Source organism: Galeopterus variegatus, unplaced genomic scaffold, assembly GCF_000696425.1.
Source record: "Galeopterus variegatus unplaced genomic scaffold, G_variegatus-3.0.2 Scaffold1092, whole genome shotgun sequence".
In the NCBI taxonomy this organism is placed as follows: domain Eukaryota; kingdom Metazoa; phylum Chordata; class Mammalia; order Dermoptera; family Cynocephalidae; genus Galeopterus; species Galeopterus variegatus.
Window position 1 is genome coordinate 433,691 of NW_007727203.1, and position 22,289 is coordinate 455,979.

Below are 22,289 nucleotides of genomic sequence, written 5' to 3' on the forward strand. Positions count from 1 at the left end.
CACCAGCCACCACCACCACCACCACCACCACCACCACCAAAACATCAACAGACAGTGGGAGCTGATCAAAGTATCTTCGTGACAAGGGGAATTCTGTGAGAGTTTCTTTCCCTAACATGGCTCATCTCACCCAGAAAAACTATCTCATTGAAGACATTCACTGCTTTTCACAACTCTTTTGAACTTTGGGACAGGGCATGATAAGACCACAAGAGGGCGCATTTGTATTGCCCAAAACCTGAGGTTCTACACTGGTGTAATTTCACCATTTTGATTAAAATTGAAACCCTGTCAGTTTTGGGATGTGGACCACAGAAGGGTGATTCCCTGCCCCCTAGCAGAATAACCTAATACTTAGGAAGTGTTGGAACAAACTGTCAGTACTTTGAATAATAACTTACAACTTCTAACTGCTTTAAAAAAAGATCTATACAAATTTACAAAAATTCTTAAGCACTCAGAATACAGAAAAAATACTGTATAATCATTCCTCATGGAACCACTTAGCTCTGTGAAATTTTAACATTTTTCCATATTTGGTCCACATTTTGGTAAAGAAATTTGGTATTTATCAGTCCTTATACATACTTTTATATCTTTACCACAAATAAAAATGCACCTATAAACAACATATAGCATTATTTTACATATTAAAACTTCATATAATGGCATCGTTTATATAACTTTTGCAATTTGCTTTATTTTGCTTAACATTATGCTTTTGAGATTAATCCATGTTAATACATGTAGTTTTCATTCATTTATTTTAAGCTGCTGTACAGTATAAACATATGACAGTTTTTGAATAAACATGACAATTTTTATAAACATATGACAGTTTGTATAAACATGTGACAGATTATAAACATATGACGGTTGTTTTTCATTTTGATAGTTAAGTCACTTCGCGGTCTTCAATAAAGTGCTTTCTGGGCCGGCCGGTGGCTCACTCGGGAGAGTGTGGTGCTGATGACACCAAGGCCCCGGGTTCGGATCCCATGTGGGGATGGCTGGTTCACTCGCTGGCTGAGCGTGGTGCTGACAACACCAAGTCAAGGGTTAAGATCCCCTTACCGGTCATCTTTTAAAAAAATAAAAAATAAAAAAATAAAATAAAATAAAAATCCATTTTACTGGGGCCGGCCCGGTGGCTCACTCGGGAGAGTGTGGTGCTGATGACACCAGGGCCCCGGGTTCGGATCCCATGTGGGGATGGCTGGTTCACTCGCTGGCTGAGCGTGGTGCTGACAACACCAAGTCAAGGGTTAAGATCCCCTTACCGGTCATCTTTTAAAAAAATAAAAAATAAAAAAATAAAATAAAATAAAAATAAACATGTGACAGATTATAAACATATGACGGTTGTTTTAAAAATCCATTTTACTGTTGATGGTCATTTTGACTATTTCTAACTTTTTATGATTACTACCATGCTACAATAAGCCTTTTTAGGTGAGTTACTTTAGAGAAAGAATTTATCTAAAATAACTCTGGGAATGAAATTGGTGAGTTGTAGGGTATGTGCATCTTCAATTTATTGGATATTTCCAAATTGCTTTGAATTTCTTAAACTCCATATCCTCATCTATAATGAGTATTTATAGACTTTTAACTTTTGCTGATCTGATATATATGAAAGAATATCTTTTTGTTTTAGTTTGGATTTTCCTGATTAGTAGCAAGGTTGAATTTTTTTTTACCTGGCCATTTATTTGGGTTTTCTCTTCTGTTAGTTGCTTGTTCATATCAGTTGCTCATTTTTCTTTTGGGTTGATTGTCTTTTTCCTTCTCTATTTGTAGAAGTTCTTGTTGCATTTTGGATACTAATCCTTTGTTGGTTATATGCATTGCAGAGATCTTCTAATCTGTGATTTGTCTTTTAACTTTATGTTGTCTTGTCAAAAACTTTAAATTTCAATATAGTCAGATTTAACAATAATTTTCTTTATGATTTCTGTTTTGAATCATGGGTAAGAAGTTTTTCTCTTTCCCAAATTCATAAAGATATTCTGCTGTACTTTCTTCTTAAGTTTTTTTTTTTTGCTTTTGACATTAAGATTCTGAATACACCTGATATTTTGTGAGGTAAGGATTTAAAAACTGGATAATGAGTTATCTCAAAATTATATAGTGAATAATAGCTTATCCTTTTCTGATTGTTTCCCCAGTGTTTTATAATGCTACTTTTGCCGTGTATCAAGTTTCTGCATACAGGAGCATTTATTTCAGGATTCTCTATTCTTTTCCATCTGTCTGTAAGCCAGTAGCATACAGCCTTATTTATTAAAGACTTAAAGTAGTTTTTGATATTTGGCAAGGCAAACTCTTCCACTTTTTCTTCAAAATTTTACTGGCTGTTATCTTAGTCTGTTCGGGCTGCTATAATAAAATACCATAAACTGGGTGTGGCTTATAAGCATCAAACATTTCTTGAAATTCTGGAGGCTGCAAGTCAAAGACCAAGGTGCTGGCAGATTTGGTGTCTGGTGAGGACCTGTTTTCTGGTTCAGAGAGGGTGCCTCCTTGCTGTGTCCTCATATGATAGAAGGGACAAGGCAGCTCTCTGGAGTCTCTTTTATAAGGGCACTAATCCCATTCATGATGGCAGAGCCCTCATGACCTAATCAACTTCCAAAGGCCCCACCTCCAAATACATTGATGATTAGGTTTCAACATATGCATTTGGGGGGAGGAGGACACAAACAATCAGACCATAGCAGGCATTTTTGGCCCTTCTATATGAATTTTAAGATAAACTAATCATGTTCCACCAAAGACCCTGTTGCAGATTTTAAAAACTGAAAAAATTGAAATTGCATTGAATTTATAGATTAATTTAGGGAGAATTGTCATCTTTATGATAGCGAGTCTTCCTGTCTATGAACATCATACACAGTATTACATAGAACATTAATTCGGATTTACTTCTTTTAATAAAATTTTAATAATTTCTTTATAAAAGTCTCACATCTTTTTGTAGACTTATTGCTAGGATATATACTCATATATGTATATATACATGTATATATATAGGATATATACTTGTATACATATACTAGTATAGTAAAAGTTGTATTTAAAAATTACATTCTCATATGTTTAAATCCACAAATTCATAATGATACTTAAAAAATAACTAGGTCACTGAAGGAAGATGCTGGGGAATCAACTCATCATTATAAAAATTGGCAAATAAAGGAAAAGAATTAAGCATTTATCCTGCCTTCCTATATAAATTGTTCCACTGGATAACTAAATAGTAGATGAAAAAAAGTTTCTCTTTGCAGGAATTTCCCAACTAATGATGAAGAAGAAATGATAGAATGTCATTATTACTGTTTTGCGACCTCTAATGAATTAATGGATCTGTAGCTGCTGGCATCGCAGAGACAAACATTATGTCTCCTGATAGAGGAACACAATGCCCTCCACGAAGTGGTCTTGCCCAAAGGAAAAACCAAACCTGAATCTGATCAGTTTTCTAGATCCAAGTACTAACTTACAGGACATACAACAGACAGAAAAACATGTTAAACTACACCATGAAGATACAATCAGCAAAATCTAGATTGTGGGAAATTCAACAGGACAAGTTACCTAATTTCCCAAGAATAAACTAAAAGAGGGGAAAATGGGAAGGAATCTACAAGTTAAATGATACTTAAGGTCTTATCAGCCAATTGCAAACAAACTTCGAAACAAGTATAATAATCATTAGACAATTAGAACTCAAAAAACAGATTGAATATTCAATTATATTAAAGAATTCTTTTAATTTTTAGGTGTAATAGTGGCATTATGGTTATGTCAAAAGAGTCTTTTTTTATTGTTTATTGATACATACTCAAGTACATATGGATAAAATGATATGTCTGGAATTTGTTTCAAAATAATATGGAAGAAAGGAAGGAGTTTGGAATATTGGTGAACAATATTGGCCAAGAGATGGGTACGTGGGATTCATTGCACTGTTCTGCCCACCTTTGTGTATGCTTGGGGTTTTCCATAATGATAATAATAATAATAATTATTATTTTTTCAAAGATGACCGGTAAGGGGATCTTAACCCTTGACTTGGTGTTGTCAGCACCACGCTCACCCAGTGAGCTAACTGGCCATCCCTATATGGGATCTGAACCTGTGGCCTTGGTGTTATCAGCACTGCACTCTCCCGAGTGAGCCACGGGCCGGCCCCCACAATAATTATTTTTAAATTCCATTTTTAATTGTGCTTTATGTTTTGAAATGCTATTTTTTCCACAATTGATGTTTGTGTATTGATCCATATTTAGTAGTATTGCTGAATTCTTTTAATTGTTTATCTTTTAATAGCTTGTCTATAGAGTCCCTTGGATTTTCCATGTAAATAATAATTTTGTCTGGGAATAATGACAGTGTCACTTCCTCCTTTCTATCCTTTCACCTTTTCCTTCTTTTGTTATCCTTAGTACAATCTTGAATAGAAAAGAATGCTTCTAAAGTTCTACCATTAAAGTGTGATGTTTACTATAGGTTATTTGCAGATACTCGTTATCAAAACCAGGAAGCCCTCTTTTGTTCCTAGTTTGACAATTCTAAATCATTGATAGGTGAATCTTATAATTTTTTTTCCTTTTGCATCTTTTGAGCCCTAAGGCTTTCTTTCCCCCTTTAACCTCTTGATGTAAATTACATACACAGGTTTCTAAATGTTAGACCATCTTTGAATTCCTGTGATTAAACAAATTCAGTCATAGTGTATTGCTATTATTTTTTTTAAAAAAGCTTAAAGGGCTAGCTGGTTAGCTCACTTGGAAAAGTGTAGTATTAATAACGCCAAGGCCAAGGGTTCAGATCCCTGAACTAGCCAGTTGCCAAAAAAAAAGCTTAAAGATTTGATTGGCTAACATTTTATTTAGGAGTTTTACATCTTTGATCATAAGCGAGATTAGTTTATAATTTTCCTTTTTATGTTTTACTTGTCTCTAGTTTTAGCTGCTTTTGGTTTTGATGAATTTAGGTCCCATGTTAGAAATGAGCTTTCTTTCCTGGAAGGTGAAGAGAATTTTCATTATCAAGAAGCAACAGCTGGCTGAGCCCGTGGGGCACTCAGGAGAGTGCGGCGCTGCGAGCGCAGCAGCGCTCCTGCCCTGGGTTCGGATCCTATATGGGGATGACCGGTGCGCTCACAGCGCTCACTGGCTGAGTGCGGTGTGGCCGGTCTCAAAAAAAAAAAAAAGAAAAAGAAAAAGAAGGACAAAAACAAAACAACAACAAAAAAGAAGCAACAGCTGTGTTCTGGGACTCTGGGGATTTCTTGAGGTTTCCATGCCGGTCTGAGTGGGAGTAAGCAAGAAACATTCTTAAGGATGCACCATTTCACACTTCCTCCTCCTCTACTACGAAGAACTTTGCAATACTTTCCAGAAAAAAAGTAAAGCAGTACTGGAGTATTTTGGTCATCCAGGTGCTGAGAACTAGCAACTAGTGGAATATTCGGAACCCAGCAGCGTGGGCTGCAATAGCAGGGCCTGGCAGTGTGCAGGCCTCACGCGGAGCAGCGTGGGAAGCAAGGAGCCCGGATCCCCAGCATTACGCTGCACCTTGCATGGTTTTGCCTCCCAGGCTGTAGATTCTGGTGAGTGGCACATACTTCTGGTCTCGCTATTTTTCCCACAGCTTTCAGAACATTTTTCCAGCACTGGCTACTCCTCATTTCTTTGCACAGGTGGGGCAATCATTATACCTGCTCCTTCTGGAGCTGTTTATTCCTGGAGCCAGGAACTGCCCCTGAGGAAACGAAACTAAACTGAGCTGAACTAAACTAGATACCCACAAACACTGGGCAGAAACTCCAGTTTACCTCATTGGTTTTAATAATTAGCTGTGACTGCATAATTCTCTTGACTTGTAGACCTAAGGTTCCTTCATCCACAATATAAAATAACTTAGAAATTCTAAATAACCTCCGAGATTCATGCTGGCTCAAAAAAATGCCACTATAATTTTGTGGCGTTTCCCTGACTTTGTAGCTATTTCTTAATCAGAAACACATGGATGGCATTAGAACTCTTGAAAAGCCTTGGAGTCAGAGAAACCTGGGTCCATATCTTAGTTCCTCCACTTCTTGGCTGTGTGACCTTGAGCAAGTCACCTAACCTCTCTGAGCTTTATTATCCTCATCTGTGAAGTAGAGATAATGAATGCACTTTACCTCATAAGGTTATAGTGGGGATAAAATGAGATAAACATACATAAGGCACCTAGCATAGTGTCTTGCTTCATAGTAAGTGCCCCAAATTACTTCCCTTTCTCTACCGCTCAAGGGACTGTGTGGAAAAATAGCCCAAAGAAAGCCTGTATAAATTTAAAAGTCTAAATTGTTTGGGTGGCACTCCCGGGGTCTGCCTGCCTCCCACCTTCTCCCCAGGGTCCGGGGCTGCCTACTTTTCAGATTTTTAGACCTTCTAGCTCTGAGAGTCTCCACCTAGGAATGGAATCCACAGGAGGTCCCGGCTGTAGAGACATCACAAGCTACCGCAGAGAGGAAAAGGCAAGACTAAAAGATGCCGCACACCTGGAGAACCGACCCTTGGGGACAGACTCGCCTGGGGTCTCGAGCTCGCCGGCAAGGAGCTCCTTTTGTAAGGACGGGGACACCCTCGCTGAGCACAGAGGCGCTAGGCAGGAGCGGGGACCGGGAGCGGGAGCGGCGCTACTGAAGTCACACGTGCGGCCGGGTCGGGAGAGGAGCTGCGTTCCCGCGCGCCCCGCCGCTGCCACCCTGCCAATGCCGAGGAGGCAGGTGCTGCGACTGCTGGGCCGTTTTGTCTTCCCCTCCCCCGACTGGCCTCACTTATTTTTTTTTTCCTCAAACAACTTTTCTTTTTTTCCTCCTTTAAAAAACTTGCCCGAAGAACGTCGCATTCAGATTTCTCGTGTGTGTATGTGTGTGTGTGTGTGTGTGTGTGTGTGTGTGTAGAATTTCTTTAAATCTGTATTTGGCCTTGACCTTTCTATCTTCTCCGGGCTGCCTAAGAGCACTCCAGGATCGGCAGACTCTCTTTTGGATAACTGTTTACAAGAAGAGTTAATCTCTGCAGATAGAGTCCGGGGAATTGTCAGACCTGGTGCCCCACCGTTGCCCAGCTCTGTGACCAAGGACATGTTACTTAACCTTTCTGTGCCTCAGTTTTCTCATCTGAGAAATGGGGCTAACAAGAGCTCCTTCACAGAATTGTAATAAAAGTTAAAGGAGACACTTTATAGAAAATGTTTAGCTTGGTGCCTGGCACGCAGTATGTCCCTGTCTTGATGCCTTCATTGCAAGTGGGTGAATGCACTCTGGGTTCAGTAAACTCCTTCCTTCATGTCAGACATCACCTCCTACAGGAAGCCCACCCTGAGTTCTCTCCATCCCTCCCAGCCCAAGCTGAATCAGTTGCCCTTTCTGTGTTCTCTCGGAATCAGCTACCCTGTGACCACGCTGCGTTGGAACTCTGCACACATATCTGTATCCTCCACTGAAGCAGGAGCTGCAGTGAAAAGTATGTCTTAACCTACCATAGATGCTGTGTAACGTAGTAGGTGATCAGCAAATGTTTTCTGAGTGAATAATGGAACCTCCCATTCATGTAGTCAATGGTTAAAGAGTTGGGAAGGCCTGAACCTGGTGGCCGAACCATAGAGTTATCTCAGGGTTAACACTGAGGATTTGACTTCTCCCCTTAACAGAAAAAATTCCAAGGTTGTTGAATCACAGAAAATAAGAAACAGAACTGGAAGGTCAATTTTGTTACTTTTTGATGAAGGAGTGGACACCTAGAAGGGCCAAGGGTTTACAGAGGCCTCATGTCGGTGCAGGAGGGTCCTGGCAAGGCAGGGCTCTCATTCTTGACCTGGTTGGCTCTCACTCACTGGTTGCTGCCCCCCCAGCCAGGGCTCACATGTGGCACAGGGATTGCCACTCTTCTCCCAAGCTGTCTTGGTCATGGCCCACACAAGGATGGCTGGGTGGTAGTAGAGATTTTTGTGGGAGACAGTGAAGATGGTGGGCTGAGCTTTCCTAGGAGCAATAGTGGAAGTAGCTCAGGAAGGAGGCCCAGCCCCAGGCTTGGCTCAGCAGCTTATCACTGTGTGCGCTTGGGCGAGTCAGATGCATGGAGCATGAGGAATGGACAGGGCACTAAAGATTATCCAACCCAACCTCCTTGATTTCTGGAAAAGTAAATCAAGGCCTGGAGAAGTACCATGCCCTGTCCTAGACATGGAATTAATCAAAGGCAGAGCTGTAAGTGAACCCATGTCTTTTGAATCTGAAACACAGTTTCCTCAATGAGTCTATTTTAGTGTTTCTCGAATATCAAAGGGCATATATATAACACCTGAGGATCTTGTTAAAACAAAGGCAGGTCTAGGGTGAGACCCCAGATCTTGCATTTCTAACAAGCTCCTGGGTTCTAGCTAGAATGGGTCTAGTTAGGTGGTTCTCAAAAACACCACTGATCTAGACCTTCCAGCTGTACTGTGATGTAACTTCTTAGCACACTAGCCACGAATTAGACCAGTCTTGTCAGGTTAATGAGGGCGTGGTGGCTGCTGGGCCATTCACCTAGAAGTGAATGGGGCTGGGACCTAGCATCTTCCTTCCCTGTCAGCGTCAGCCATCCTCTGCCCTGCTGGCTGCTTCTGGGTCTATGGTGGAGATGCAGGGCCTGGCTGGTGGCTGTGGATTCTGTGAGTGCACCCCAGTTGGAGGGCTGTGACCTTCCCAAGAAGGCACTGTTTACTCACAGGGAGGATATATTATGCCCAAAGTTGAAGTCTACTGTAAGTTCTTGAGGGTAGGAAATATGGTTTTGTCATCTTTGAACCCCTGAATCCTCAGCATATTCATTCATTCATTCATTCATTCACTTATGGAACATTTAATAGGCCCGAATGAGGCACAATCCTTTCCTTCAAGAAGCACATGTAACACATGGGGCTCTAAGTGGTACTTAGTGGCCATCCTATAAGCACGTGTGAAATTGAATAGACTTCAGGGCTCCAAAGGGAAGTGGAAGCATCATCAAGTGATAGAAAGTGCAATGAAAAGCAGACAGTGTTGGCTGCTTCCTAAGGGGCTTATTTTCAAAGAAGAGAGCCTGGCTCCCTAGCCAGCTCCCATTAGGGTCAACGGAAATTATACCACCGGAAGCCTCACAGAAGTCTTTGTACTTTTTAAAGTTCTCAGGCAAATTCATGAGAGCATTATATATACTTTTCTCTCCCTTTGACACCACAAAGCACAATGGAGGAAGTAGGGATACCCTAGCGCCTCTTCTCAGGCAATCCACAGAGTGGGCAGATAAAGCATGCACAGGGTTTGTGGCTAAGAGAAAAGGCACACTGAGCTTAAGGAGCTGCCATGACAGATAAATGTGACTGGGTCCAAGAGGTAGGAAAGTGGTAGCTTGTGTAAGACAGATACATCTGCTCACGTGTGGCAGAGACTGCTAACTGCCCCCCAACATCATTTCCCCTTCTGCCTTTGGGGAACAGAGCCCCCTCAAGTTCTAGTTTGATACATGGACACCCAGTAGGAGCCTTTTTTCCTGGCCTCCCTTGTGGCTAGGTGGGCCAATGGGATGCGAGCAGAGGGGGACAGATGCAATTCTGAATGGTGCCCTTAAGAGGCAGCTGTGGGCGCAACACTGACTCCTTTTCTCCTGTTGAGCCAGCACTGACCCTGCAGACAGGGTGATATAGTAAAGGGGATGGCAGAGAGATAATAAGAGAGCAGAAGCTTGGGTCCCCAACAGCCCCATGGAGTGGAGTTGTCCTCACCTCCCTGCCTTGCCAGCTAGGACTTTTCTGTGAGTGCGAAATAAACCTGCCATCTTGTTCAAAGTCCCCTTTACTTTGGCCTTTGTTAGGACAGTTGTACCCAAATCCTAACTATTACACATCCATCTCTTGGATAAAGCAATAAGGCTCCGAGCCTTCTTTTTCTGATAGACTGAAAGTGGCTCATTGGTTTCTGAGGGTTTCCACAGGTCTGCCTTTCATTTTTCTCCCCATTGTCTCAGACTGTTCCTTAGGGACCCCCTGTGCCTTATGCATGGCTCCCCAAATCTCTCACTCTTCCTAAGAATATCTTAAAGCAATTCTGTCATGTTCCAAGGGGTTATGTTACAGTAACTTCACCAAATGCAAAAGGTGGCAAGGCTGCCTCTTTCATCTGGGGTCTGCTGCAAAAGATGGATTTCAGCAGAGGACTAAATGAGTCTCCCGCGAGCAAGCCCCCCTGCCACCAAGACTGATTGGGAAAGTAAAGAAATCATCGTGTTATCACCTTAGAACTAGGCTTTCCTGACAAAGTACAAATTATGGTTACTAAAATTAAGGTTTTAAAAAAATAGACTAATAGCTAATCCTTCTTGAGCACTCTGTGACAGGTACTTTTCAAAGCACATTACATATATTAACTCTTTTATGTCACAACCACCCCTTGAGAGAAGGACTATTAATATCGCCATTTTACAGATGAAGAGAAAAAGATGCTCAGAGAAGTTCTGTAACTTGGCCACGCAGCTAGTAAGAGTGGAGTTGGGATGTGAACCCAGGGAATCAGACTCTATAATCAGTGCTCCTGATCACAGTGATGCTGCCTAAAAAGTGCCTGCCCACCAATTCCTCCCCCTGACTATTTATTAAAAATATTAAAAATATTTAAAAATTAAAATATTTAAAATATTTAAAATAATTAAAATAAAATATTAAAAAATATTTATTTTTAAAAAATAAATTTTGTTGTGTATATTGAAGGTATACAACATGATGTTATGGGATACATACAGGTAATGAAAAGTGAAGCTACAGTGGAGCAAATTAACATATCCATCACCTCACATAGTTACCCATTTCACCTATTATTTTTAAAAGAAAGATTAAATTGAGTTGCTGCCAAATTCAGATAAATAAATACAAGAAGCAAGGCCTAGGAAAAGGGTTTCAAAGTGCAGTCCCTGGAGTACTACCAGCATCAAAATCACTCAGGAACTCACTAAAAATGCAAATTGTCAGGCCTCAGCCCAGATCTAGTGAATCAGAAACTCTGGGGGTGAGGCTCAGAAATCTTTACTTTAATAAGCCTTCCAGGTGATTCTCATGCACATTGAAGTTTGAGAACCATTGGCCTGGGAAATAAATAAGAATTAAAATAAAAATTGAAATTTTATTCTTTCCTTGGATTTCGAGGGTATAATAGAGGGGAGAAAAGGAAAGGTTTGTATTTAAAACAAGAGCAATTTCCTCAGCCGCCTTTGGTTTGGAGGTTGCCGAGTTGACCTGTCTTGTGAAAACTCGCATGCTGTGTTCTCACCAAGTCCAAGACTCACTGGAGGTGGCACTGGATCACTGCTTATAATTAACCATGCAGATCACTACTTAATTTAGAGGAAGGAAAAAATCCTGACAATTAGTCTTAAGACCTCGGGGGGGGGAAAAATTGATCCTAAAATAGTTAAAAAAAAATTCCTTGGCACTCGCTCCTTTTTTTCCTTCAAAGATTTGAAATCCTTTTAAACATTAGCATTTTTCATTCAGAACAGGCAAATGCCTTCTTTTACTTTCTGCAGTGATATTTCATTGCATTAAAGACTGTCTGAATAAGTTTTATGGAACTCAGCTGGAGCCTGCCTTTCTGTCATGAGATAGGAAATCTGTTTTGACTGACTTGGTCATTGCTTGGATTTGGCCACGTTCTGTGCTGCCTAAAACCTCCATTGCCCTTGGCCAAGACCTTGTAGGCTTGTCAGTGTTCACATTTTGCATATGTGATTTACAATGTTAGAAGATCTGAAGACTGGAACGGTTTCCCTGGCTAGTGTCACTCAGCTTTAAAAACTGAGATGGCAGGAGCCTCATGTTAGCGGAAATCCTGCTTAAAAGCTTGACCAAACTCAGGGGTCAGGCTACCATAATATATTATTGTCTGATATCCAGAAACAGTGATTTTTGTCTGATATCCAGAAACAGTATAAAAATTAATTATTTTTGACTAATTTTACTTTTTTAAAAGTAAAATTAGTATAAAAATTAATTATTTTTGACTAGCATGGAAAGAAATGGTAAAAGATGTAAACAGAAAAAAAAAATCAAGTTTAGGGTAAAGTCCAAAATCCGTGACTTTACCCATTTATCTTATATGCTCTATATGGTCTCCCTCATAGGGATCCAGAGGAGATAGGAAAAGTCATAGTCATTTCACAGATTGGTAAACAGTGACCATGAGAGGGTAGATATTTATTCATTGTGATATCCAAGTCTAGATTATTATTCATTACAGGGCTACTTTATGTGAATTACTTCATTTGTTCCTCATGCAGCCTCATGTTTTCAGCCTCTTTTGACAGACAAGGACACTGAGGCACAGAGAAATTAAGGCTGAGGTAGTTCAACTCCAGAGCCCATACTGTCAGTTCAGCAGCTCAGACCTGCAGCTGCTAGCCTGTATAGAGCAGCTTTGTATGAATTAGAAAGAGGCAACCCAGTGGAAGGGCCAAGTAGGAAAAGGAGTCCCCTGTGGGAAGACATGGCCCAGTGCTGGGGTGTGTGGCTTGGGCACCAGAGTACAGGCTGGATTTCAGCCCCCACATGCTCCCTCTGTTGGATGCCTTTGTACAGTGAACAAGCACAATCCTGTCTGGCCCTGCATTCACTCCTTGAGAATGCAAGAGTCTCACACATCTGTTCTCACCTCTGCGAGCCACAACAAGGATACAGAACAGCTCTGCTAGCTGGGCCTAGCCAATGGCAGCATCATGCAGCATGCCCAGGAGCCCCCAGGAAAGAACTTAGAGTCTAGTTCAGGGCCTGGGGATATGAACTATGCTGAAAAGCCCAGTGGTTCGGGGCCCAGTATTTCCTAAAACTATCACCATCATTGTCATCATCATCATCATCATCATCATCATCATCAAATGCAGTGTCATTTTTGGAGGAAGCCACAATCAAGCGGCTCTGGCCACCCAGAGCCGTGGGTGACAGGGGCTTGGGTCTCTAAAAATGATGGTCCCCCCTCTGTTAGAATATCATCATTCCTTTAAGCAGGAAATCTCAGCACCCCCATCTGCATATCCAAGCCCCCCATGAAAGTAGGTAGAACAGAGAGGTGGAGGTGCCTGTGGAGCCTTTTTGTAATGCCCCCAAAGTCTCTACTCTCTTACATCAATCTGCACCTGTGGCAGGAAAGAAATCTTTCAATAAGTCCAAGGACATAATGTGTTATTATCATCTGGCTTGTGATGCACTAAGAACTCATCAAAGTCTGAACTCAGCACTTTGGTCTGTGTTCTGACTTCCATCCTATGACCTGAGAGGAAATGGAAGGGTCGTTCCCTATTAACATCTTTTAACAGCACAAAGTTCATCCAACAATTTTAGTTATAAGATTATAAAGCCCAACCCAGCTGTCTCTACCTTGGCTGTCTTGATTTCCTCTGAGGGGTGGCCCTGGTTCTTCAAGACAGTCCAGTTCGTCTCCATTTTCCTATTGGGTTAACACACATCAAAGAATACATAAGACAAAATAAATGCAAACAATTCTGTGGTCCCTGACCTTTGGTAAAATGGAATCCAGTTTTCTTAGTTGTTTCTTCTACTACTACTAGTGCTAGCAGCCTTAAAGAGCCAGGCAGGCTTAGAGCAGCATTGAGCACTGTTAGATTGTTAGTTGTACTTGTTTCGATGGGTCTTGTACCATTCATCTGTGCTATGCTCAATGTCCAGCATATGCGGGAGTTTATTGGGGGAGGGGGAGAAGAAAGACTAACGGGCAGAAGGAAGCAGGGCACTTCAAGGGGTCTGATGGAGGACTGGTATAACTAGAGATGTGGGCAGGGTGGGCAGGAGTCAGATCCCCAAGGACTTGAAGTCAGGTTAAGGACTTTGGTCTTTATCTTGAGAACAAATGGGAGGCATTGAGGATTTAAAGCAAATGAGCCAAAGGGTCAGACTGGCCTTTTGTGGAGTTCCCAGGATTACCACGGATTTGGTGTCTTATCATTTTTGATCCCCTCTTCCTCTTTCCCTGAGTCACACAAGCTGCTTGCAATCACACCACCCAGAAATCTCTATAACAGTGGTTCTCAAACCCTGGCTGAGTGTTAGAATTATTTGAGGAGTTTAAAAAAATATGACTCCCAGGACCTGACCCCAAACAATAAAATCAGACTCTTTGGAGCTGGGGCATTTTTAAGGCTTCTCGGGAGATTCCACTACGCAGCCAGGATTGAAAATCACTGATCCTCCCTGCAAGAGCTCTTTAGTATCAAAGTAACATGGCAGGTAGGGTCGGTGACCCAAGGAAAGCCCTGTGTGTCTGATGAGAACAGGCCTACGCCTTTGTCACCTGGATCCCTGCCCAATTCCCAGTTCATTTCAGCGATGGAGCTGGAATCTGATGTGGAGGGCCGTGCAAGTCTGTCCTGGTTTACTCTCACCCTTTAGTGACAATCAGTTTTCTACTTTGTTATCAAATACCCAGCCTGCTTTGGGAAGAGACTATTAATTATCTGCTAATTTGGCACTCTCTCTAACTCCTTCTGAGTTTTCTCACTTGGCTTTTCATCCTGTGTGTTTCTTACTTGTTAGCTTAGTGTTTGTAGCTGATGAGACTTGCTGACATAAAAAAGCTAAAGCAGGTAAATAATTTTCCTTCTTTTGGGTTTCTCATTTTGGAGACAAAGCAGATTTGGCCTCGTAGAGTAAAACAAATCATTCCTGAATAAGTTGAAAGGTTTTAAAAAAATACTGCAGGAAAAACCTACCTCCGTCATAGTAAATTGCTAAGTCAAGAAAGACAAGAAAAGAGATACATTTTTTAAAATCCCTGTTTATAAAGCCTTTTAATCTATCAGGAAATTGGATTAAAAGGGAGAAACAAGCTTCTTTCTTTGGAAGAATTTCAAAGCCAAGAAGGATAAACCTTCAGTCTCAGCAACATGCAGCTATGAATCGTCAGGGGCAAGGAATATTATTCTTATTTCGCAGATGGGGAGATGGGAACAAATAGAGACAGAGATTTAGAAAGAAACTTTAGGTGAGTCCTTGTTAGAAAAACAAGTAGTCTTAATTCGAAATTCTGACCATCAATTGCATGTTGCTTAGAAAAGTGTCAAAAAAGTTATCTTTTTTTTTTTTCCTTTTTGTCTTTTTTCGTGACCGGTAATGGGATCGCAACCCTCAGTGTCGCGCCCGCACCGCACTCAACCAGTGAGCGGACCGGTCTGTATATGGGATCCGAACCCTTGGTGGGAGCGCCGCCGTGCTCCCAAGCGCCACACTCTACCAAGTGCGCCACCGGGCCGGCCCCTCATTTTTTAGATATATGAATACACATGTGAAATAACTTATACATAAGATCATTCATTCATTTTGAAAGATTGGAAGCAACCTAAATATCCCATCAATTGGGGATGAATCAAATGAATTACGGTAATTTATACAGTGTAATACTATGCAGCCATTAAAAAGAACAAGGTATCTATGAATCAACATAAAAAGAACTCTAAGACACATTAAGTAAAAAAAAAAAGACTCTGAATGCATAATATACTAAAATTTACATGAAACATCTATCTGTGTATTTATCTATCTTTATTTGTTTATCTACGAATTATACATCTTAGGAAGGGCACACAGGAAACTAGCAACGGAGGTTGTCTGAGGGAAGGGAATTGAGCACCTGGGAGACAAACTATTTTATATTTAAATTTTTTATTTTTTATTTTTTTTGTCTTTTGTCTTTTTTCCGTGTCCGGCAACGGATCGCAACCCTCAGTGTTGCCCCCGTACCGGACCAGGGACCGGCAACGGGATTGCAAACCTCGGCGTTGCTCCCGCGCCTCGCTCAGCCAGTGAGCGGGAGCCGGTCCGTATGTGGGATCCGAACCCTCGGGCGGGAGCGCCACCGCGCTTCCCAAGCGGCGCACTATCCAGTGCGCCACCGGGCCGGCCCCTATTTAAATTTTTTAAAAAACATTCTAAATATATTTCAGATTCAAAATTTGAATTAAAAATCTAAATAAAATGCTATCTGTCACTTTTTGTTTTCTTTTTGGCAGCTGGCTGGTATGGGGATCCAAACCCTTGACCTTGGTATTATCAACACCGCTCTCTAACCAACTGTGCTAACTGGCCAGCCCAGTCACTTTTAGTTGAGTTACAAATGCAGTGACTAAACTGAGGGATTGAAACACTTGGTGAGCAAGGAAAACAAACTGAGGGACTGAAAATTCATCTCCCAGCTCTGTTATTCTGGCCAAGTCATTTGCTTTTCCTCTGTTCATTCATCTAATGAACATTTATTGAGTGTCTGCTATGTGCCAGTACCGTGGTGGGCACTGGGGCACAAAGGTGAAAGATCTATTTGTAGGAAGCTCACTCACTGCCTTGTGAGGAAATGGCAGGTCAGTTTGCAAGGCGGTGTAGTAAATGTTACGGCAGACTATGACAGGTTTCTGCAGGACCTCATGGGAGGTGAAGCTAAATTAGGCTGGGAAGGTTTGTTTACTAGTGGACATAGTGCTAAGTCTTGCAGGGAAGGGAAGGTAGGACAATTCCAGGCAGAGGAATCAGCATGTGCTGGTTAGGAGGTATTTGGGGTGGCTGCCATGTGTAGACAGTGTTAATTAGACATGGGCCAGATCTTGCATGTTGCAGTCTGGAGTTTAAAAAAAATTGCATTTGTTATATTTTTCTATTTGTAAAAGAAATACATCTTTGATGATGGGAATTTAATCAGAAGGCCAATGGGGACATGTAATGAATTTCAAGCAAACCAGTGATGTGACTGGGCTGTATTTAGAAAGAGCCCTGGCAGCAATGTGGTATTTTATAGGACTGGGGGCGGGAGGAGTAACAAACACTTTGTAAACACAAACTGCAACACTGAAGCCAGCAATGAGAGAAAGTTTCCTCCGTGGCTGGGATGCAGGTCCTGGGGTCAGACTGCATGCACTGAAGTCCTAACTCCTACACTAAATATCTTACAGACCATGGGAGTCACTGAACCCCTGAGCCTCCGTTTCTTAAACTGTTAACTGACAGGCACTGGACAAGTGATCTTAAGTTCTCATCTGTCCTTGGAAAACCTGCCAGCCATCCTGTTCTCCACCCTTATGCACAACACCCCATCTGAGCATGGTACTTCCAGGTCCTTGGCAGGCTTTCTCCGAGAACTGCTGGGAGGACAGAGGAGCATGGGATACAGGAGTCGGAAGTGGGTTCCCAGTCGGCCTCAAGCTAGCTACATGACTTATCCTTGAACCTTAGCTTCTCTATCTGTGAAATGGGAGCAATAATCCATATTGGACAGAGTTTTTAAAAGCTTAACCAGGAAAATACATTTGGAAATTCTGTGTAACATCCCATGTGATGCACAAATATAAATTACTCATTTCAATGCTTTCTTCATAATGGAAGAACATCATCTCATTTGAAAGTTTCAACTTCAAGGTAGTACAAATTTTCTTGTGTATTAAAAAGAGCCCACATTTTTTCTTTAATAAACTGGCTTAGGAAAATCATAAGGTACCTTGTATTATTAAGATTAAAATATATTATCAAATCTCTCCTCCAAAGCCAGAACAAATAATTAAATTCTTCCCCAGAACAGAACAGACATATCTCATCAATATCAAGCATTGTGGGTTTTGTGGCTTTGAATCCTAGCTCCCTCTGCTGCCAGCCATGTCACTGGTGTTTCAGAGCCTCAGTTTCCCCATCTGCACATTTACCAGGAAGGGAGGTGGGAAGATTAAGGTTTAATATGTGAGGAGCCTGGCCCTTAGCAGGGATCAATGAGTGTTTGTTCCTTTCTCCCTTATGAACCGAGTCCTTTATAAATGTGAACACTCTTTGAAAACTGTCATTTCATGTAATTCTCACCTTACTGTTGAGAGGCAGGTATGAAGTTCCCACTATTATTACCTCCACATATTAAAGAGAAAACGGAGTCCCTGAAGTATTACAAGGTCACTCAGAGTCAGAGAAGACCCAGGGCTTCCCAACTACTGGTTTGACAACTTAATATTGATAATATTCCACTTAATCCTGGACTTCTTTCTTTTGGAAATGTAACAGACTCAGTGTTCTCAATGTTTTTCCTGGCAATATTATTCAAGTGTTCTGGAATCACTGAATCTTGAAACCAGCTTGTGATCCCTCTACAACTTTCCTGCTAAGTGGTCAGCAAAGGACGTTTAAATGGCTCTAGGGACCAGAACTTATCTCTTGAGGTGGCCGGCTCAATTTTTGGACAACATTTTAGGCCACACATTATTTCCCTGTTGCTTCCATTCATTGAAATCCATGCCATTCCTCCCCCATGTGACCACAGAATTCAGTGGCAGTGGCAGTCACTTTGCTTGTTGGATGTGCCCACACCAGGAAGGGGCTGCTCTAACTCCAGGCACAGCTGGCCAAGTTCAGGCAGTTTCCTCTGCCTTGCATTTGAGGTCACCAGCTGTCTGTGCAATGGCTGTGAGGTAGAAGCTTATTTCTCACTTCCCATCTTCTGGGTATAACAGATATACCCCTGGATGTCAATGTGAAGTGTAAGTATATTCAATTCTGTTTCTAGCATTAATAGGCATTATTGCTATTTTACCCCCACTATCATGAGTTAACCTTGATAACTAACTAAAGTTCCTGAAAAAAACTCTATTCTGATTCATTCATCAATTACCATTTCTTTTTGAAAAACAGAATAGATTTTTTTAAAAAAACATGGTTCAATTATTAAGTGAACCCAGATGTACTCTGGATCAATCACGTTTCCCCACATCTATGCCTGTTTTAAACAGATTATCCTGTAAAATGGGTTGTTAGCCCAGCACTGTTAGTGTTGTCTTCAGTGTTGTAAAGAGGTTCTTAAATTTGAGTAAGATTCTAATGCATCTTTCTCATAGCAGCCTGAGCCTGCCTTCACTACAACACTGTGCTGTTATTATCTTGGAAGGTCAAGGATGGAGATGATTCATCTCTTTGTTCTCAGTGCCTAGCACAGTGTCTGACACACAGAGGATGCTCAATAAACTGTATGTTGGCTGAAGGGAACCGAACAATCACTGGGAGAGAAAGCTTTATATTGACTCCACAGAACTCAGGTGGGAGTGAAGGGAAGGGCAAAGTAGTGTCAGAAAATATTGCAGCTGCTTGAATGCATGCTCAAGGATGGATTTTTCTAGGAGGAGTGCTGGATGCTTGGCTAACATGATAGGCAGTGCTTTTGAGTGGATAGGGCTCAGTTGGGGTCTGCAGTGAAGCTTTGTAGCAGATAGTTGAGAGCATGGGCTCTGGAGCTAGAGATAAAGACAAGATAAGGAGATAAAGACAGACAGGGAGCTCTGCCCCCACACCGGGCACCATTTGATTGGACGAGTGAGCTCCCACCAGCTAAGGTTCCAAACAACAGAGACTACCAGGGCTCAAACAATGACCAAACGACACGAATCCAGCCGGGAGGACTTACACCCCTGGGAATGTACCTGTCAGTGCTCTTGAGCCACTCTCTCTCACTTGAGCCCACTCCACCCACTCCGGAGTGTTTTCTCTCTTTGTTAACTCACTTTGCTAAATAAAACTGTCCTTTGCTTTTCACCTCTGGCGTGTCTCATCCAGTTCTTTGAGACGCCAAGAGCCTGAATTTAGCCAGCAGAACTCCTTGATTTCCTTTAACAGTACTGTGCCAAAATTGTGCAACATAAAGTGTAATAAAGAAACACTGTGGATAGTAAATATCCAAAAAATTATTCCCCACTTTAAAAACCACAGTTTTTAGATGCTCAATAAATATATGCTTATCTCATTTCCGTAGCAATCATCACTTTTTTAACATACTATACACTCTGCTTATTTGTTATGTTTATTGTCTGTCACCTGCACTAGCCTGGAGCACAGCAGAAATCTTGGTTTGTCCTGTTTACTGATGTATCCTAGATGCCCAGAAAGTGCCAGACACATAGCAGGTAGCAGGTGCTCAAATATTGGTTAAATGAATAAATAGTAATAATGAAAATGATATCTCATCCCAGGAAATACCAACCATAATTCCTCAAGCCCTAAGGGAAGAACTAAACTGTTGCTAAGAATAAAAGGAATAGTTTCACTAATATAAAAAATGAAGCATGGCAATATTTTTTTGAATACCTGTAGTAAATATCTTTTGTTTTGCTGCCCAGAATCATTCTCCCTTCTTGTACTTTTAAGCACCCCATTTTTCTTTGTCAGTCTCTGTGGCTCCAGGCTGGGCCAATGGCATTTCATTTGGACATGGGCATGTGACGCAAGTTGGTTCACATTCAGTTCTGGAATGACCCAGGAAAGATAAGCTGATGGCCAGCTTGCCACTACTGGGGAAGAGGCTATCTAAGAAGAAGCCCAAGAAAGCAGAACCCAGCAAGGGAGAGGCAGATTTTGGGCAAATGCATGACTCTTAATCAAAGTTCCCCCTTGCAGAACTGGGATTCCAGCAGCCCAGAGGTGTAACCTGAGGACTCTGGATTAGCTGAGGTTGGGAGGGTGGCCCTCATGACTTTCAAAGTTCCTGCCAGTCTATAGAACTATGAATTCTGCAAGCATTTGGTCTCTTCTCCCTTGTTTCTGCCTTTCTGAGTCACTTTTTTTTAGTAAGGGCCTGGGATGCTGTCCTCTAGGGTAGTATGAAGCATCTGAGATCCTTCCATGCCAAGCCTGGCTCTGTTCCCTGTCAGTTTCTTTGACTCCATGGGCATTTATTTCCAGTTCAGTAAGCTCTGAGGAGGACACAGAATGGGTGGGAAAGGGCCCTAAACCAGAGGACTGAGGGATGATAAAGGTGGGTTGATCCATGGAGCATTTGGTGAACCCTTCCATGTGCCAGGCGCTGTGTTGGATGCTGAGGCACTGCAGGATGGACAGACAGCACCAGCACCACAGGCACTCTTTATACCCTTAACTACTCGCTATAAAGCTGAGCCTGGAGATCAATGAACTCTCAGAGAGCAGAAAACAAGGCCAGACATCCAAAAGAGAATTTGCGTTGACTTCTAAATAGTTAACTCAAGAATTAGTCTTCTCCACACAAGGAATATAAACTCTACCAAGTTATAGTGGTAAAACGGTGACAATTATTTTAGTTACTGTCAAGATAAAATGAACTATATTTGCCTGTTTTATGAGGTGGTTCAAAGTTATCCTTTCTCCTCTCTGTTCCCTGTCCCCCACCACCCAAACCAGACACCCAACTGATTTGTCCCCGATGGCTGGCTGTGATTACTGTCCTAATTTGTTCATTCTTCATCTGCTACAAACTGCCTATTTTCTGTCCCTCTGATAAAGCAGGAGCTCTGAGGGACTTCTGAAGCTGTTTTTGTACCATGCAGAAGTGTATTAACTGGAATTCCTGTGTATGTGTCTATAAAACCCCTTGTCTTCTCAGTGTGAGATCACCTTCAGGAACGGCATCATGTCGATGTGCAGCTTGCGTGTGTAAAATTCTTTTCTGTTTGAACATATCGGCCCTTTATTTATACAACTTTGAGGCTCTCCTGTCTTCTGAGCTGCTGCCTCCAAGGACTGCTGGGCTCCCTGTGAAGAGAAGCAGAAAGCCCAACTTTCATAGGAATGATATACAGTGAGACAAGAGCTAGTCCAAATCCCCAAATATTTATAGGAAGCAATTTTTCATCATTGAGACACTAATAGTAACACTTATTTTTTACCATTGAAGATGCAGGGGACCCATATATATAGGAAATAACCCGAGACTGGTTATTAATTAATACCTGGGGAAGTGGAAAAAGGTGCCTTCCTAGATCCCAGGTTGTAGTTATTTAATTTAATCCCCACAACAGTCCGGAGGCAGGTATTGTTACTCCCATTTCACAGATGAGGAAACCAAGAGGCCCCAGGAGGTTAAGCAACCTGCCCAAAGCCATTGAGCTGGTATGTGGCAGAACTAAAATCACTACCTGCCCAAGACTCCTTTTTTAATGAGATCTTTTTGATTCTTCTATAGCTCCCATGAATGATTATCAAATCTGCCTTGTAGCAAATAAAGTTATAGCAAGCATCCAGTTTATTTCCAAGCTGAAGATGTCTTTGATGTGTTAGGAAGAGTGAGGTGAAAAAATGCAGAAGAGAGGGAAGAGTGGGCTGGGAGAGGAGTCTGGGAGGCCCCGGGGGCTCTCAAATCTCTTGGGCCTGCCCTCTCTGTCACCCCAACATGCCAACAGTGTCACATTTCAGAGCAGTACAGAGTCGGACCTAAAGTTGCCCTACAG

General features: G+C 41.8%; 1 protein-coding gene across 1 annotated transcript in view; it reads right to left on the reverse strand.

Annotated features, from left to right (window-relative positions):
* LOC103592121 (uncharacterized protein KIAA2012-like) overlaps positions 1-21,594 on the reverse strand; it is a gene marked incomplete at its 5' end in the record, with an annotated part of 36,861 nt that extends 15,267 nt beyond the window's left edge. The window contains 2 exons of the mRNA XM_008574720.1: positions 13,444-13,513; positions 21,457-21,594. Coding sequence (XP_008572942.1) covers positions 13,444-13,513; positions 21,457-21,594 — 208 coding nt within the window. The remainder of the gene's footprint in view (positions 1-13,443; positions 13,514-21,456) is intronic.
* Between the last annotated feature and the right edge of the window lie 695 nt (positions 21,595-22,289).